The 19666-nt window shown below is 35.9% G+C and overlaps 3 protein-coding genes across 9 annotated transcripts in view; 2 read left to right on the top strand and 1 right to left on the bottom strand.

The window, feature by feature from the left end:
* The window catches only part of LOC124162977 (transcriptional regulator ovo), a 32277-nt gene extending 30782 nt beyond the window's left edge, over positions 1 to 1495 (top strand). The window contains exon 6 of the mRNA XM_046539756.1: positions 897 to 1495. Within this exon, the coding sequence (XP_046395712.1) occupies positions 897 to 944 (48 nt within the window). The 3' untranslated portion in view covers positions 945 to 1495. The remainder of the gene's footprint in view (positions 1 to 896) is intronic.
* Positions 1491 to 14756, bottom strand: LOC124162626 (transcription factor E2F8-like). Of its 2 annotated transcripts, none has more exons than XM_046539210.1 (8): positions 14650 to 14756; positions 14172 to 14541; positions 13499 to 13643; positions 13319 to 13417; positions 9385 to 9672; positions 8026 to 8278; positions 5274 to 5471; positions 1491 to 3427 (listed from the first exon to the last, which is right to left on the bottom strand). In XM_046539210.1, exons 2-8 carry the CDS (start codon positions 14516 to 14518, stop codon positions 2652 to 2654), a joined length of 2106 nt encoding a protein of 701 aa, XP_046395166.1. In that variant the 5' UTR covers positions 14519 to 14541; positions 14650 to 14756; the 3' UTR covers positions 1491 to 2651. The 2 variants fall into 2 exon arrangements, with proteins under 2 accessions (XP_046395166.1, XP_046395168.1); XM_046539212.1 differs by having other exon boundaries at positions 5274 to 5468.
* A 90-nt stretch (positions 14757 to 14846) lies between these two features.
* The window catches only part of LOC124162627 (TBC1 domain family member 19), a 28493-nt gene continuing 23673 nt past the window's right edge, over positions 14847 to 19666 (top strand). For 2 of the 6 annotated variants that reach the window (XM_046539215.1, XM_046539216.1), the window contains exons 1-3: positions 14847 to 15138; positions 15334 to 15542; positions 16572 to 16757. In XM_046539215.1, coding sequence (XP_046395171.1) covers positions 15441 to 15542; positions 16572 to 16757 — 288 coding nt within the window. In that variant the 5' untranslated portion in view covers positions 14847 to 15138; positions 15334 to 15440. The other 4 variants (XM_046539213.1, XM_046539214.1, XM_046539217.1 and 1 more) reach the window with 4 other exon arrangements.

The following is a 19666-nucleotide window of genomic DNA, read 5'->3' as shown; positions in this document are numbered from 1 at the left end:
TTTAAAACCTCTATGAAGAAAGTGTTTCCTCCATGTGCAAGTTTATGAAACTTTCAACAAAGTATCTCCCAAGGTTGTTTTCAAAGAAGTATACATGAAAACACAATTTTAGCCTTTTCTCTTGCATCAAAAATTGTTTTTATGGGCTGTAATGTGCATGTATGTGTGTGAAAAATGCATATTATTTTATGAAATAGCAAATTAATCATATAATTACTGTAGAGAAATTAGTTAACTATGGTTGAAATATATATTCTTTACAAGGGTGGCTTGTGAGAAATTATCGTTAATTTCTAATTACAATTGCACTCAACTTAGAAAATATATTTATAACTGTAGTGTTATGAAAGCAGATCTGTTACTCTTCTGTCTTTGTACCTGTGATATCTATTATTGAAAAGTACAAGTTCTGCAACCCCTTGATGAGGGTGAAGTAGTACGAAGCCTGGTGTCTGACTTCTGGGGATAATGATTCCTGTTCTCTGATTCAAACGGGTCCAATATAAAAAAAAAATAGCAATGAATGACACTTTATTGATAACTGTATTATTATGGACTATACAGAAATTCTATCTAATGCAATGGGAATCTTGAAATAGCTTTTTCACTTTTCTATTATTCTACAGATTAAGTGGTAAAATGAAATATCAGCATTAGAGAAAGTTAATTATCTTCATTGCATTGCTTTTGCGTGTTTAAAATAAAAATTTATAATTTGATAATTAAAAAATTTGTTTTTAAAGTGTATCATAAAAACCTGTCATCGTAAGAGGTATTACCTGTTGTTTTCAGATGTAAACACAATTGTTCAACAAATAGAAGATATATTGGCATATTGTCTACATGGCTGTGGTCAGTCATAACCTATCTTCTCTCTTCCATTGGTCATTTTTCAGTGCCGCACAGTAAATGAACTGAAAAAAACTTTTTCACGAGGCAAGTGAAGTGGTATAACATCATTTAATGCCTCAATCAGGAGAAACAGGGCCCGATATTGTGGAAACTCTGGCTGTGGTGCGTTGGGAAAAATTTCTGTTTCCCCTTGGGTTGAAGTTGGCTTGAAAGCAGTGAATCCCTGTTGGAAATCAATGCAATGGGAGATGATGCTTCATACCTTCTGCTAAGTAAAATCTGGGGTAGCAAGGTAATCGGGAAATTATAGTAATAAGTGTTGATGTATTTGTTATGTTTTGTATGTTTTGTAAATATTAGTATACGGAGTCATCAAGTGGAATTTTTGAATACACATAGAGGTGCTCTTTTTCCTTGCTGCCTATTCATTCTTTGGGTTGCCAGTAATATTTATATATTTACATACAGTATTCTCATCGTATTTAATGGCTCATCTCATTTTATATAAGTTTATGAAGTTAAATGAAATATAAATATATGCAAGAAATATGTGAAAATGTGTGCGAGAAAGACTGAGAGAAAGGTTGTAAATAATATTTGTTACTTATTCTGAAGAGATTTTGAATAAAGACACTGAATAAAATGTATCCATGTTTTATTGTGCCAATTTTCATCTTAAATTCCTTTACCTTTTTATTGTAAATATTAAGTCTACAAATGAGATATACCAAAGTATGGACTTAGCACATACCCATAATCTCTATTACAATATCCCAAGCAAAGCAACAGTCCATTATATCCATTAAAATAATGATTATAAAATAAAACAATTCATTAAAAGTAACACAATTCTCAAATTATTGACTTATTGAATGAATCGTGTGAAAGTCAAACAGATACAAAGTGATAAATCCATAATTTTCTATACAGTTGGACCATTCGGCCTTATGAATTGATAAATATAACAGGTCCATGAACTAAAACTAGTTAAACATAAAAGTTGAACATTTCAACAGGCATAAAACTATTTTTTCTTCAATTAAATGACTAATGGTTCAAGTGAACCCAAGAGGAAAATAACCATCACTACACCATATCCCAAAATAGCATCTAATTACCTTTAATCATTGCAATGGCCCGCTTTCATACAATAATAAGCCATGAATGTAATACATATATAAGCACATGGCACACATAGGTACCATTGAACAGTGCATAAATTAATAATTAAAGTCAGTACATCATACACGGCACAAAAATTTCATAAATTTCAATGACTGGTGGTTCACATCCAATACTTAGATCAGAAGTGAACCAAAAATGCAATATCATAAGGAATTCAATTCAATCTTTCAATTAAGCAATTCCTTAAGGAAATAAAATGCTGAGAATATTTAAATAATTCATATACTTACAGTTAAAATAGAGATATTAAGGCACATTGTGATAAAAGGAAGATTTATATGTGTATATGATAAGTATTTATATATGAACTTTTTTATATGAAATTTATATAGATATATATTAAAGATACATAAATTTTTTCATAAAATTATTATATTACATAAGGAGCAATAAAATTTACCAATCCATATTAAACCAACAATTTTACTTTAAACAGCTATGTACCTAATAATAACCCAAGCTCCCCAAGACTAGCGTTTCATGCTGGAATACACCCATGTATTCTAAGCAAATTTTAATACTATATACCCACACGAATGATGTCCTAAGGTAATCCCTTAAATACAACAGCCTAGTCCAATGAAGGACCCTAACTTACATATGTAAGAGTGAATTCATTGACTCTTTAATTTCGACACAACATTGTTAAAGATAGGAACTCCTCCCAGGCTATCATTTGATGACTCCCTTTCAACCCCAGTGACTCGAACTGAAACTGGGTTAAAACTGCTTGTGCCAGAAGATGGGAGCTGATGAATTATGTATGCTGGACCAACAATACAATTTGCCCCTGAAATGGGGACAGGATTAACACATATACTGCGCAACCGTGAAGTCTTATGCATTGAATGAATTACAACAGGCACTGTAGCCTTTCCATTGATAGCCTTAAATTTACCCTCAAGCTTGTTGGTAATACTTGAGCTGTTGATGATGCATATAGACACATCTTTCCCAGAGGAGCCAAAGGTTTTCCACTGGGGATTTCCGACTACCTTCGGAGATAACTTTAGATCACTTCCTGAACTCCCATTTAACACTGCATCAGAGTTTTTGAGAATACTACTTTTCCAACTTACCACCTTAGGGGCGATATTTTTGCCAGCATTGTTCTTGTTGACTCCATTATCCACTGATATGCAGTTTTCTGAGTGGTAATGTTTCCAATTGCACTTGGGTGATGCAGTGCTATTTCTTACGACTGGTACTTTAATAGGTTTCTTGGAGGTAATCTCTTTCTGCTGCTGCTCTTCATCAGCTATCCTCTTGAGTTCCAACTCTGCAACTTGCAGTATGTCACTTCTCAAAGCTCCACATCGCTGAGGAGTTTCACTAAGACAAGTTTCGCTGTGGCTCCGAGGGAATTTGTCCCTGTTAGGGTGAATTGCACCTGAAAAATAGTGAATGTGATCAAATGAATTCAAGGTATAAACGACCATTAGCATTACAATGAGAAGAACTTTTAGAATGAAGCACAGCTTGTTGACCAAAATGTAATTTGTTGAAAATTAAAAACAAAAATATTGATCATAGTACTTTAACTCATGCAAACTTTTCTGAACTACCACTATTAGTCTAATTTCTGCGGGTACAAATTACATAATTAGCAGTCTCTTTTATTGTATATCAAAATTACATTACAACATATCTCTCTGAGTGACTTTAAAAAAATTTGTTACAGAAGTAGCAAAGGATTGGGCTCAATGTGAGGAGGAAAGAAGTGGGTCCTTGAGTGATGATGACACGGATGGTGAGAAAGAAAGACTGACTCAGAGATCACCTCATTGAGATAACCTGGTAGAGCTGGTTGGGGAAATGGTAAAACACAAAAGAGAGGATATTGGGGTACGGGAATTAAAAAAAATGTCGTGGATTCTGCAAAGTTCCCCCTCGCAAAGGGCAGTGTTTCACCATATCAATGGAAGTGGGAAACTCCAATAACTCTGAGACTTATCATTATCAACAGCAGCAGCATCCAAGAAAGAAGAAAAGAAGGTAGAGAAGAAGGCTGCAATGTATTTAGGGAGTGTTAGGACAATGATGAGGATGGGTAAGCTAGAAAATATCAAAGGGGAAATGGAGACAGGGAGAATGCAACAGCTACTAGATGCAATCAAATGCAACAGTTTCCCTAAAATATTTTAAGTTTTTGTAAATTTTTCTTCTCTGAAAAAAACTGAACGTGCTAATTAATATATGCATACTTTATTTGTATACTATGCCATGAATATTTGTCTAAACATTGAAAACTGCTGTATGACATACATTCCATTACATTTGTGGGAATTCCCAACACTAACTACTAGAGTCACAAAAAGCTTTTTTTAGTACATCCACACTTTTTCAAAAACAAAGAAAACAAAAAGCTATGAATTTTATTTTTACAGGTGGTGGGTCATATCTTAAGGAATCTATTTTACATGGAAGGACGAAAACTGCAGAGTTTCATCCAAATCTGTGTCAGTAGGTGCCATGCCTGGATGAACTGAAATGGAATGACCTCTAATTGAGGTGGAGACTACTGGAGTGATAGGTTATATTTAATTGGATAAGGGTTACATAAATAAAGTGGTGGTAAGGAAAGTCAATGAAGGGTAGCTTAAGTACTAAATAGGAAGCTGGGCAAGGGTGTGGTAGGCATAGACAAGGTAAGCAATAAGATTCTAGTGGTAGAAATAAAGGCATGACCCACCAACCTTGTGGTGGTTCAAGTTTACATGCCCACCAGCAATCATGGGAGGGAAGAACGAGGGGTATGAACAGCTCGGGGAAATTATCGGAGAAACCCCAGGTAAGAAAAATCTAGTAGTGATGAGGGGCTGGAATGCCTCAGTTAAGGAAGGGAGGGATGGAAATGAAATAGGAGAATTTGGATCAGGAATGAAAAATGACAGGGCAGAGAAAGCGGTAGAATTTTGCAGGAGAAAAAAGTTATTCATCACAAACACATGGTGTGATCATGGTGTACAAAGGTACACATGGAAGGGTCCAGGGGGTAAGGAGAGATACCAGATAGTCCACATAATTATAAGACAGAGGTACAGAGGTTAAGACAAAGTGTGAAAAACTGGCACAGCTTAGTCAAAATAAATTCCTTTAATAATTCCCTTCATCCTTCTGACCAATGACCATAATTTCCTGAGGCTGAGGGATTTTCTTGCTACTCTAATTCATCATTCAATAATGCCATAAAAGGCTCTCATCCTTGATACTTCTAAAGCTAATATGATACTTACCAGGAGATAAACGAGCTCTTTTGTCTCCAAATGATGAATCATCAGATGTATTAACACACTCCTTCAATATATTTCCTGGTTTTGGCAGTAATGGACAAGGGCCCTTCAGTTTTCTTTTGCGTGAAGACTTTTTTTCACACGCTGCATGAGATGGATGGCCCAGGAGAGAGTGGCGAGTTGTTTGAAGACTAAGTGCTGCTAAAAAATATAAGAAATAAATGAATGCCGATACATTATGGTAAAACATACATACTAACCTATGAGAGGTTCATTATATTGTAATTTCAATCTCGTCCAATGGGTTAAAACTGAACAGTCTTGACACTAATTATTGATTTTTTTTTTAACTACAGCATGAATCCAACCAGTGGTGTAACTATGGAGGGGAGAATGAGGGGATAGACCCCCCCCCAAATCCTCAAAGAAATAAAAAAAATATTTAAAACTACTGCTTAGTTTAGACATATAATTACTGCCTCTTCTAGCAGCTACATTTTAAGTATGTAACAAAATGATGTAAAAGTATTTCGAGGCATGTAATTTTTCAAAAATGTTCCGTGACACCCAATTGCCTGGGGGGGGGGGGGATTCGCTTGGAAAATGGGGGAAAAAGTTAATGTGGTTATCATACCACCATAATGCATCTGAAAAAGTGCTTGAAAACATAACCATGGAGAGCAATTAAGAATCACTAGAGCTAACCATAATTTCCCTAGAAGGAGTTCCTCCACTTAGAATTTGCTGAGCCATCGGGCCTTTTTTTCTAAGTAACCAAAATTTCATTTCTAGAACAAAAAAGACCATGATTTCACTCAACACAGAAAATATAAAAGTAATGTGAAAAAATGAAAACTCAGTACCTTTAAGTGATACTAATTTCCTACATAAACCATACATATACCGTATTTGACAGCATATAAGATGCACCCTCATTTCAGTACGTCATGCACAAGAAAAAAAGTCTGCACTAAGGGGTACCACCCCGGCAAGTTAAGTTAATTCCATTTAGATCTTATATGATTGTATAAATAGGGTTGTTCACCATATTTTTTTTATTTAAAAAATCGAAAGATCGTGCTTCAGAAGGAGCAATGACAATAATATTATGCTATTTTCTTCATTGTACATGTTTAGAGAAGGCTTTAAACAGTGACAAATTTTACGTTACGCCAAAAAGCCCTACTTCCATCTTGAATTGATGTGTGACGTCACAAGCCTGTAGATGCCCAACTGCCGCCTACTGCAGTGTTGTTTAAGTGGCTCAGCAGGGTTATTCCACTTTTTTTTAAAGATCTCCAGCGTCTGCCGCCAGATCAGTGTTTAAAGAAAATCCAAACTTATCCTTTAATAAGAGTAATAATAAGCAAAATTACCCTTACTTGTACATATTTATTGCTCATCATATCATAAATAGCACTACAACGTAAACATTTAACGAGCTGTCTTTTTGATACTTATAATCAGTATATTCCGAATCAACTGATTCAATGAAAAACTTGACTCACAATAAATATAAAACATGATAATCGGTTTTCCAATCACTCTGCACACACTAAAAGAATTTGCACTCCTTGAAGTTCGAAAGGATTCTCCACACCTCACTTCCCACTCATCACTTACGACTTAGAATCAGTTTACGTTATTTCACATTGACATTTCGAGGACAATGAAATGAATAGGCTGAAACAAATTGCTAAACCGGTTATTGTAACATCAAAAAACTTTGAATTTCACTATTACTCTTACCCGTGCTCTTACCGTAACCAAAATATGACCAAAACAAAAACAAACAACAGCGCAACGAAATTCGTGAAATGTAAACACTGGTGAATGCTCAAAATGAATAGGTAATAAAATCAAACGGAACTTAGAAGCGAACAAACGATTGAAAATTAATATGCGTTCGATGTATCCCTAAAGTACAACTAGCTCAAATATGAAACATATCCCCTTGGCAATAGTTAGATACCTTAGATCGAAACGTATAGGGTTGATTGAACTAGCATGGAAGAAATAAATAATTTCGTCAAAGGTGTTACATTCACAACTCACTTCACTCTTTACTTCATCGTCTATATGCAATCATTCACTTAGGGGTACATTACGGCCACAAATTGTGTTCACTTGCATTAGAGGCACAATGAAAGTTCACTGCATGTAGTTTCCTAGCAAATGCAGCTATACAAAACTTTCAATTCCTGTCAACGCTACATACGTTGCCTGCCTAACTTGAAGAATGGATTTCATGTCGCCTTGATCCATCCGGAAGTTTCATGCACAACATAGGCCATTTCAAAATAAGGAATAACCTTGGCAAATGTCCAGTCGGCATGCAGAGTGCTCAGCTTGGCATCGAGCGATCGAGGGTACAGGCCAGCCGTACAGGCTTGTTTCGTCATCACCTCTATTTCAAGATGGCCGATAGTTTTTGGCGGCGTTGAAATTTTTCGAATTTTGATTGCTAATAATTCCATCATTACTTTTTCAACGCATCTGTCATTCATCCCAATCAAAATCAAATTACATCAGAAGTGATATACATTCGTTTTTTTCGACCGTTCTGATAGGCTTGAACAACCCTATTGAAGTGAGATCATATAAATATTTTCAATCTCTTTCGATATCTCACTTCCAATTCTTTGCATGGAGAATACTTTTTCAGGCTTAGCCATTCATTCGTAGAGCAGACAAAAAACCTCACAAAACAGCAAAAAAAAGTTGGAATTGGAGTGAAAAATAGAGTACATATTACCGTCATTAGGAAGAGGTTTGGGCTGTACATCAGGTCCTATATACTGAAAAGCTGGCTTTTTGCTCAAACGAATGAAGGATCCAAAGGTAACAGCATTTCCAGATATATTCACTTTTTTGATCAGTTCTAATGAAGATAAAACGTTTGCTATGTCATACAAGCGACGAATCTTGGTCTTCACCTTATGGCAGTCTTTGGATACACCCTCAGTATCCCCCAGTAATATTTTAGCAGCATTATCCAAGGTAATAACCTAAAAATATAATAACAGTTAAAGATAACTATTTTCTTCATTATCCAAAAAGACCAACTTGATCTTTTCTTAGATTTGAAGAATTTTCTTTATGGCTTCATACATATCTAGAATTCTATGCATGAATAAAGAATTATTTAAAGTGAAAACAATGATTGAAATAGAAGAAAAACTAGAATCCATAATGATGAGTCAAATTATGATAAAATGAATTGATAAATATGTACACATATCCATTTCTCTGAAATTATCAATATAAATACTTAAGCTCCCATTTCGGATTGAGTGTAATGGAAAATCATATCTATCGAAAATATTTAGTAAAACATATTGAGTAACATGTTCTGTTACCACACAAAAAATATCAGAACTAATAGATATATTGAGAGAGTTAATCACATTGAGGATCAATCAGTATTCCCAGATAAGGAAGCATTACATTAGGTATTTAAGTTCAATTCGACCTCTAAATAATGAAAAATCAAATCTTAAAAGCGAATTGGAAAATGACTAGAATGGATGAAATGCCAATGATCTTAACATAGTTCATTTCTAGCCACTACTGCTGGCATATTAATGCTAGGATATCATAATTTCAAAAGACACATAATTCATCTAAAAGTATTCAAAGAAGGGTGTAACAGAGAGTATAATTTTTAACTTGGGAGAAGAAAATAACCAACAATATATAGAAGAATGCATGGGCGTACTCAGAATCAAAACTGGGGGTGGGGAGAGGGCAAAACTAGCTGTGGTCGTTCAAGTAACTTTTTTGCACAGAAAAGGTTGATGAAACCAAAATTTAAAGGAAATTATGACAGCAATTTATTAGTTTTTATAATTATTTGCTTGAAAAAATAATGATTTTTATTTTAGCTCCATGTCTTATACTAATATCATTTTTATTCAAAAGGAAAATTTGTTCATAGCTTTTGTTTTGAACTAAATTTATTTTCGCTTCTTGGTGGGGGGGCAGTTGCTTCCCCCTGGGTGTGCCCACGGAAGAATGAATACATTATGCCAAATAATAATATGCAATAAATTCATAATAATATGTACCTCCAAAATATTATTAAGGAGAAATGAAGAACATTAAGCTTAATTACCTTGGAAGTCACAAGAAAAAGCATAAGAAACTTCTGGCACATGATTCCAAGAGAACTATCTTTAAGGTCAAAATCAGCTTCATCTTCAGGTTTCTGATTTGAAGATGAGCCAATTGCACTTGTAAACACTGACATACTGGACGGAGTCAAATTATTATGGCCGGTCATAACATTCTGAGCATGTGCACTTATAGTTGAGGGATCCATCACATTTAAATCTGCATTTTCTACTTCACTGGAGCAATCGTCATAAAGTCCTGATGATTTCTCCATCAATACAGAATTGACCTATTGAGTAAATTAAAAGCACATTAGATGAGTGAACTGAAAAAAATAACAAGTATAAATAGCTATATCATTTAAAAACATACTAAAAGCTAGGTAATAGAAAACAGTAATATGAACTCTAATATCCACTATCATGCACCAGCCATAATACCTATCTAATCAAATTCAAGAAGTGACCACGTCAATCATGAAATTCCAAAAAGTGATACAAGTGCTGATTAGAAAAATGCAGCGTGTAAAGTAAAGGGAGAGATTGGTGAGTTGGGTCACAGAAAAAGGATAGGAATGACAAAGAAAAGGCTGGGCTAAGCTAATGAGGGGAATCTACACCTTTAAATGCCTAGAGAGCCCATTACGGCAGAGAAAAAAGCTACCATCAGTGCCTAGCATTAATTTCCCTGATGGGCACGCTAATTTAAAAGGATTTGAATAAAACTGACTATGAAGAAAACCATTGGGAATTAAAACCCAGCAGCAAGGAGTTAATTAGAAGAGGGTGAGTTAATTAGGAGGCAAAGAAAGAGTGACGTCACCACAATTTTTTGGAAAAGAAACAAGTACAAAAATACAATGAAGTAGCTTTCCCTTCCTCAATACACTTCCCTGATGTCTTCTAAATCCATAGCTCCCAATTAGGCAATACGTAGAAATAGAGCTTCTAATGCATTTAATTGTTTGATTATATTGTGCCAACTTCTTTGAATTATTTCATGAACTTACTCATGAATACTATAGTGCATATTGGTGTTTCCTTTGCCATTTCAGAGCTGGCATTGAGAGAAAATGTTTTACGAGAGCTTTTGTATAGTATTAGCAGTTTTTAATTCAGGTAGATTAAGAGATTTAAAATCACCATGGCAGACTATTAGCAATGGAAACAAAGCATTTTGTTCCTTTTGCCACAAAAACCAGTGGCCAAAGTTATTACTATACAGTGCCAAAGCTTGCGGGTTAAATAAAAATATTTGAATGTACTTAAGAAAAGAAACACATTTTATCAAAACACCAGCAGATGAGTTATCATGTCCCATCAAAAATATCATTCCAGTTATCAATTAAAATCAGATATGGAATAGGAATAGAACTGAAGTTCCTGATCAGAAACAAATGAAACTGAAGTTCCAATTCTCGCACATATACATATTAAACTTAAGTTCCTGATGTGGAATTTGGGGGCAGAAGAACAAACTGGTATTGTGTTCATAACCAGTTCCTGATTATTTCCTTAGAATCCATGTTCTATATATTCCATATTCAGATCAGAACTTTATTTTTGATGTGACGATAACAGTTTTCACACTAATAAAGTATCAAATATGGCTTTTTCATACAAGATGATAGTTCTGAAGACGAATAAAATCAACTGATTTGGGCGTTACTTGGTGGAACGATGAAATATTCATGGTGAAGCAAAAACACAGTACTAGTACTGTACTGTGTACTAGTACTGTGTTTTTGCTTCACCATGAAAAGTTCTTATGACTTTTCCAGAATACTCACCAGTGAGGCAATACTTAAATTTCTTACATATTTTGCAATTCAATTGAACCAGATTTTTAAAATTAATATTTATGCATGATAAATTTTAAGCCAAATAATTTTAAAAGCAAATATGGTGATACACACCACTTGTATTTAAAATAATATTTTTTTAACCTTTTCCCTACCGTACACGTATATATACGTGTGGACGTTTCCTGACCCGGGAGACCACGGACGTATATATACGTGTGAGAGCTTCCCGGTCAAGAAAACGAAACCCGTATATATACGTTTTCTAGCTCTCCCCCTTTCAGGACGGTCGTGGGTTTAGGTCGCCTTTGTCTCGGGACCCAACGCTTCGGGGTTTAGGATTAACCCTCGGAATCCGGGAGCAGGTACCCGGACCCTTCGTCTTTTTTCATCCCTCTCAGCGGTAAGGGACAGCGGTCATTCAATTGTTTATACAGTCAATTTTAGAAATAAATATTTGTTCATTTCTCAAGGAATATACACTAAGAATTGAATTATTCGTCTTTTGAGCATCGTTTACCATTTTTAAATGAAATTCTACGACAAATATTAACTTATATCTCGAGTTATGTATAAACATAAACATGGAAATTGTTGCCGCATTAAATGCGTTAATAATGGCCTTAGAACTTCGTTTAAAATTTGACAATGCTCAGATAAAAATGAGGAATTCAATTCAAAGTCTGTAATTTACGTGCAAGGAACAATTATCCATTTGCTAAATACATATAAGCAATACATAAGTTGACCGCGAACTAATGCCGCAGGTATGGTCGTAAACCCGGAAAGGAGGAGCACAACTATTCTCGGAGTCCGAGATAATGCGGAGTCCCACCGTGGAGGGGTCGAAAAAGGTTCAACGAGACCCTTCAAAAATCCCCTCCAAAAATGCTCCGTACCACGAGAAAGAAGAGTCTCTTGGGGCTCGGTACAGCAGTCAAGCTAAGACGAAAACTCCGCGGTCTCGAAAGGGTTAATGTGCCATGAATAATCCAAACACACACCTACGTGCTTGTTATGGTATAAAAACTCAGAAGAAGGGTGAATACAGATTTACAAGGGAGCACATTATAAAATCAGTAAAATATGAACAAGGGAATGGGGAAGGTTACATTTATGAAAGACTGCATAGAGAGATATACTGGGTATTCTATCTCCACGTCTGTTTTGACTCATCTCATTCAACTTCCACTTGATAGACAAAGGGACCCCTTTGTCTATCAAGTGGAATACCCATATTAATGGTATTGTGATATAATTTCTGGAAATATTGAAAAATTAATCCTTACGAAGACTCGCCATTGAAAGTTTTTATTTAACCAGCATAACAAACAATGTTTAAAAATAACTGTCTAATATCTTAATGCAAATTGTCACTACAAATCAGACTTCAGCCACATTATGGCAGAGAGGTGCCACATATTACCATGGTTCCATGGAAAGTAATGACCCCACCCCCTTCCCCAAAACACCTCTGTTGATGGGCTAGACCAGGGGTGGATCCAGGATTTCTATCTGGGGGGTACCAGCAAGGCCGTATCCAGGATATTGTTCACAGGGGGGTGGAGGGGCACAAGGATACCTCATAATACAAAACGAACGCAATGATAATGGGACCATATTAAACATCTTGCTATTTTTAAAAGGTCTTGGGGGGGGGGGGGGGGGCACGTGCCCCTGTGCCCCCCCTACCTATGGGCTAGACTACCCTGTCGTCCTGCTGGTCGTAAGCTTTTCCTGTCGTCGTAAATTTTTCTTTCACACCCCCCATTCTACTTCTTACAGTTTCTAATTAAGAAACATCGCTCCTGAACTACAATATCTCATGTAAATTTGATGTTATTCATCAACTCAGAATGGTGCTACAAATCTAACTCCACACTTTTTCTTATACCACTGATGATGCATACCTATTTTCCACCAACCCTTCCAACATACAGCCCTCCTATATTAAATAGGTTGGCACAAAAAATAATTCAAAAAATTTATGATAAACTCTGAGATTGTTTGAGGCTATTCTTCCCCAAAATTGATAGCATAATCCATACCTTAGCCTAAGACAAAAGACTACACACGAAGCAATTCTGACTATTTCGCTAAAATTAGAGGGTGCTCTAATTTTAAAAGTACTCACATTCTGAAGGAAATTTAATCTGAGAGCCAGCCACTTCAATTGAGAAAGTGTTCCTGTAAGGTGTTGTGTCCCATGCCATTGATAGTGGTTCTTGCAAACCTGGAATAGAAAATTATTTAGAACTTAAGAGTAAAATATATTCTATAAAATCACCATGCTATTATCAGAAAGAAAGCAAACCTTGGATGCCATTTGTAGACATTCCAGGACGATTAATATGTCATATATTCTTCTTCTATCTGTTCCAATAAATTGAGTAGCTTGATCCAAAGAAATTTCCATGAACTTTCCTGGGCTGACATTGAGAGGATAGAGTTTCAAAAACCTATTGGAAAAAGGAGAGGCTCTATCGGTGAGTCGATAATCAATAATAACACAAGGAAGTTATTCACAGAAGCACCTTACTGTTTTCTTTAGTTTCGTATCATTCTTCACAGTTACCAATATCCTTTATTAGAAAATAAATAGCAATAAACAAACACATTACGTGACTTCAGGCCAAGTTAAAGGATGAAATTTTAAGAACTCAATGGAAAAGTTAAATATCATAATACAAGTTTCATTTATTCCCCAGCATTCAAAAGGTTGTATGGTAACCGATGTGGCACTGATGATCAGCCACATTCAAGGAGGACGTAGAGGATATTTTGCTATGAATTCAGGCCATGAAGTAGGGAATGTATACGCCCTTGAATGTACCGATGCCAAATTTTCTCAGGAAATCAAATGAGAAAATGGAACACCAAACAGAAGTAACCTTTTACGAAAGCAATGAACACTTTACCGACACTAAATCAATAATTAAAACAAATACAGGCTCTAAAATAATTTCCTCCTCACAAAACTTCCTTACTTGTCGCACAGAATGCTTAAAGATTTTTCCTTCCTTGGCTTACAGTTGATATCGACGGATTCCTTTGGTTGAAAGCTGTTAGCAGCATTTTCAGAATTAAAGCAGGACGCATTATTACTTGTTACACGGCTTGCAACTTTGGTCAAAAGTTCCAAGTTCGACAAATGCGTCGTGGATTTGGGTACTGAAGAAATTAATCCATCTGGCTCAGCATTTTTAAAGGAATCGGGAGATATATGCGATTCCGTCGTTTTAACGGTACGCCTCGACGATGGCTCAACGTTCACAGAATTTGATAATTTCAGCTCTCCGAGAACAGCTCTACTATTGTTTCTTCTGACTTCCATCTTGCAAACATTAGATCAGGCACCTGAAATGTAAACATAGTTTTTAGCCCTTGTAATAGTACTGAAATGGATATCTACCATAATAAGGTGACTAATCCAATATAAATTCTCATTTTCAATATAAAACTTACTTTAAAGGCTATCTGGGCATCCAAACACAGCAATACCTACGCTGATGACTAGAAAACAACTTTGCCCGCCTATTTACACAACAGAACTCGCAATCAACCGCGCATTTACATATTTGGCGCCCTTATTGGTTGTCTGTTGTTTGTAGTGGGTGGCGTTTCCGTCGGGGACGCTGAGATTGCAAATGGCGAAGCGGGAATGAAATCAAAACACTTGATTCAGTTAGATCCAGTTCAAGTAATCGAGATTTAACCGTTGAGATGAGCCGCGTTATAAATTATTTTGTCATCAGGAGTGATATTAGACTGAATTTTTATTATCGGTTTACGAGTTATTTTACGGAATGGTTGATGAAGCTTATCAAATGTATAATATGAAAAAACCGTTGAACTCAGTTTGAAATTTTAGTATAATTTTAATATTAGGAGGTTAGCTAATATTCCACGTTGGAGGTGAATGAGGTTTCGGATTGTTAACTGCCATGTAATGTGGTGCGTATTCTTGCGCAGGATTGCTGTAATTGTGCAGTTCTTTGCACCCTTGTTTTGATTTTGGATAATATGAAAATAAAGGGCGAAGTTGATTTGGGCTGATGTTTGTGAATTCTAGTGATAGTTTTAATTATTTAACTCTCGTTGTTTTTCCTTGTGGTATTTTCATTAATTTCTGTTTTGAATCCATTGCAGCCATCTCTTGAGGTTGTCATGGAAACCCCCAGTAAAGTGGTAAATAACAGCGTATGTGTTCAATGTCCTGCTGATAAATAGGTAGAAAATAACCTGTTTACGTGGCAATGGATAACATGAAAGATAAAAGTATACATCATACAGCTCAAAAGTTGACGGAAGAAGTACAAAAGATGCCAGTTTATAAAAACCTGTACGACGATGTTCAGGTACTGAATTAACATTTCCAATAATGACACTTGTGGATCACTGGCGTAACAATGATTCTTAAAGTTACTTGGTTACCTATATTATACATGTCACGTTGATGTGTGGGAGTGCAATGACTAATGAAATCAATTGTGGTCATATATGGTTGTGGTTGTGCTTCTTCTTTGTGCTATACGTTAGGTCTACATATTTTTATTAGATGCAGTCAATGTTTGTGTTCCATTGAGTCATCCTAATTATATTTGAATTAAATCAAGTACATATATGCCATTGTCTGCTGGAGAATCCTTACTCTGAGGGAGAATCTGACTTGATTGACTCGCTCATAAAATATCATTCTGCATGTGTTACGTTGGTAATTATAACAAATGTTAATTAGATAATTGAAGTGCGTTACTGTGGGAATTTTAAAAACCGACTGCTGAAGTAAAATGGCGAGTGTAGTGTTTGTGCTTTTCATTGAAGACTAAGAATTGGGGCTTATTTTCCATTGAATCTTTCTTCACAAATTCACCCCAGTATCCTTTCGATTCACGATGCATTATAGATTTTCTACTGGGGAGAAGGCTTAATGATTTATATTGTATTACACACCTTATTAGTCCATCAAATTGTCGTGGAGGAGTAATTAAGAAGGGAAAATAGAATTTCAAAAGTAAGTGGAAAGAAAGAAGTAGCAACAAAATTCATCTCCTGTGTCTCACCATCTTATTTGTGTGGTGTAGCTCTGAATATCCTGGAACTTGAGTGGGATATTTGGAACTACCAAATTAAAATACACTTTAGTTTAACATTTCAGGAGTTTTGCAATGTATGTGTTCATTTCACTGCTTGTATGACTTGCATTGATGGGGAACTCCCCCTTCCTGGTTTAAACACACTATGACATGAGGATCATATTACTCCAAAATAAGAAATTATGATTCAGCTGTATTTTAACTTGTTGCCTTTCCAGACATTGACTTAACTGTTCTTTACAATTTTATTGAAAGGCCTTCATTTAGGAATTTTGTCTTTTATTTTGGCAGAAACTTGTATCATCTCCACTGGTAACTAAAGCTGATTTTAAGCAAACTCTGTTAAATTCTATCAAAACATCTGGAGTTGAAACAGAACTAAGAAATACAGTTTTTCACTGGGTAAGATCTCATCATAATCTCAGTATGAGTGGATGCCCCTCCAAGGAGCCTATTGGGTATCTCCGCAAAGCCCAGGTAAATTTCTCAGCTTCTTGGTTTTAACTCTTTGATGTCTTTCAATTTACCAGTGAATGGAAAGAGGGATATGATCCTGACAATGTAGCATTTAGGTACCTAGTACTATTGTGGACTATAAAATTATTTCTTATATTAACCTTCCCAAGATCTGTGTTCTCTCCCATGAAAAAATTTCTCTTCCCCAACTTGCCCAGTCCAGTCTGTTCTAACATAAGCTATATTCTACATATCCATCCCATTTTCTAATTTTTTCCTTTTGCTCTACAGCACGTGATAACTGACAAAATTGATCAAGTTCACAGCCACCTAGTAATTATTTTTCACTCCATTTACATGTAATTCAACTACAGGGTGTCTGGTTTTCTAGAAAACCTTCCTTATTAGAGAATTTCACTTCGTCTTGGAAATCATGGAATGTCAGGGGAAAATTGAAATATATCTTGAAAAATCAGTTTTGCTATTAGTCAATAATAATAATATTTTTATTTGCCAAGAGGACACAATTGGCGATTCTTCCTCAGCCTCATGGGGGTATCTACAATGTTTGAACATACCATTTCCAAAGTGTCTTTCAAGTTGATTGCCATAACTTTTAAAAATCATTTTTACAGTATGATTTTACTTATTTTTTTAAGGTTGATATTTTACTGCTTTTCAGCACATTTTTATATTTAGTGAAAATGAATATATTGTTATTTGGTAAATTATATTCTATCAAGCAGTAAATAGTCTGTAAATATGACGGAATGTATTTGGCATTTGAGTCGCTGGCCCTAAACCAAAAGTGTTGTATTTTCTGTCATATTGTTATATAAAGTTAGTTGAGCACCAATTATTCATCATTTGATTAATGTTTCGTTGGATCATTTCTTTATTAGTCTCTCTGGCAGTCTGCCTATCCCTCTACTCTTCCTTTCCTAACCTTGCCTTTTGTTCATTTCCTACCCTTTCCCGGTAAAAATCTCTAAATTCTGCTACAGAGGGTGGAAAAGACTAATTAGTTTCTAGACTAGTGATTGCAATACCACACATAAGTGTGGTATAGAAACTAAGGCTAAAATTATTAATACAATGATCAAGAATGCATTATGTGTCCCTTCCCATTGTGTATGTGCAATTTTTTTTACGCCCCCCTCAATTACCATGGATAATTGCCTCTAATCAATAAATTATGCAACATTTGATGTAATAATGCCAACCAATTTTTTATCTGGTCTGATTATTTTTGAATAAAGGATAGGTAACTTCAAAATCTTTATCTTTTCAGCTCATTAATTAAGGGACAAGAATAAATTATGAAAGGTTATGGTGAAGCTAAAAGTCATGAAATGTCTCCAACTGGTTGTGGTCTACTGCAAGGACACATAATTTCATAGTGTTTGATCCTCCTCATTGTTCAATCTTTCATTATTTTATCATCCCAATAAAATTTGTAGCTCTGTATTTTAGTTACTCAAATCTGAATACAGTATCTAATTCTCCTATTTCAATTACCTATATTTTCAAATTTGTGCAACATGTAAAGGTTTTACACCATTTTGTACATTTCTTAGTTGCTTACCATAGGAAATTGGCTTAGGGCCCTATTAATCAGGGAGAAGGGAATGAGAGAGATATTTTAACACGTGTGATGTGGAGTGTCTGTGGGTAACCACCGACTTTCTTCCAGCTCTATGACAAATGTTCTATTTTTCTTCAAGTGTCGGCCGTTACCAATTGGCAAAATGAGAAGTGAGAAATGTAAAACTTGGTGTGTCTCTACTGTACATGTAAGGGCCCCTGCACCACTGGCAACTTTTACAGAGCAACTATTTAGTTGCTTTGAGGAAGTCCGTATGAAACACACGGCAGTTGTAGCAACTAAAAAGTCGCCCGTGTGCGGGGCCGCAGTCAATGCTGTGTGTTTCATTTGAACTTCCATAAAGCAACTAAATAGTTGCTTTGAAAAAGTTGCCAGTGCGCAGGGGCCATAAGCCTATTTGATGTGACTGGAAGATAAGTGTGGCCCATTGGTGGGTCTCGCTGCCCAGGGCACAACTCATTTAACACAATGGTGGAGTAGGACCCACTGATGGGAGAGAATAGAGTGGTTTCCTATGATTACTCCTGATGATTACTCTACGCATTTCAGGCTTTTAGATTTTTAAATGACAATATCTATTTTTCGCGATTAAATGAAAAGTGAAAATTTTCAAGCGCGCGAAAACATGACGACTAAGTATGAACGTTATAATGATTCCCGCCGTCCCGTGTGAGGTGACCTTGGGGCGAGGATATGTGCTCCGCTGCGATGCAGGCTGCTAGAAGGTAGCAGAGTACCCTAAGGATTATACCTTATTAAAAGAAGGATCCAACCATAAGCAGTTTTAATAGGTGATTACTAAAGAGATTTTACCCGGAGCTCTGTGCCTCATGCATGCATTGGTAATCGCAATCAATGTAAAACTCCTATCTACTCATTTGACATTAAAGCCATTTTTAAACCACATGCCCAAGTACGACACCTCCTCGGAAATGCCAAGGATAGGACGCCACTTCAAATTGAAGGAGTATACGAAATCCCCTGCCGATCGTGTGAGAAGAAATACATCGGGGAAACCGGATGAACAGTCAAAACTCGGATAGAAGAACAAAAGCGGGCCATTCGACTGGGTTACCCTTCAAAGTCAGCCATAGCGGAGCACGAAGCCACCGAACATGCGATCGACTTCAAAAAATCAAGAGTCATCGCGAGGATAAAACATTTTAAAACCAGACTCATCCGCGAGGCCATAGAAATAAAGAAAAACAAGAACAACTACAATAGAGATACCGGATTAAGAATCAGCAATATTTGGAACCCAGTCATCCGCAACATTTCGTTATCTTCCCCCTCCAGTCCTAACTCCCCACACCCTCCGCCCACC

This window comes from Ischnura elegans, chromosome 7 (genome assembly GCF_921293095.1).
Source record: "Ischnura elegans chromosome 7, ioIscEleg1.1, whole genome shotgun sequence".
Taxonomy (NCBI): domain Eukaryota; kingdom Metazoa; phylum Arthropoda; class Insecta; order Odonata; family Coenagrionidae; genus Ischnura; species Ischnura elegans.
The sequence above is the reverse complement of the archived record's forward strand: the minus strand, read 5'-3'. Positions and strand labels throughout refer to the sequence as shown.

Bases quoted from the DNA above. Each gene is read 5' to 3' on its own strand.
- LOC124162626 (XM_046539210.1), bottom strand. From the start codon at position 14,518: ATGGAAGTCAGAAGAAACAATAGTAGAGCTGTTCTCGGAGAGCTGAAA. The intron at 13,418-13,498 runs GTTTGCTTTCTT...TTTCTATTCCAG, and splicing joins GTCTACAAATGGCATCCAAG to GTTTGCAAGAACCACTATCA. The intron at 5,472-8,025 runs GTAATATGTACT...TATATTTTTTAG, and splicing joins CAAACCTCTTCCTAATGACG to CAGCACTTAGTCTTCAAACA.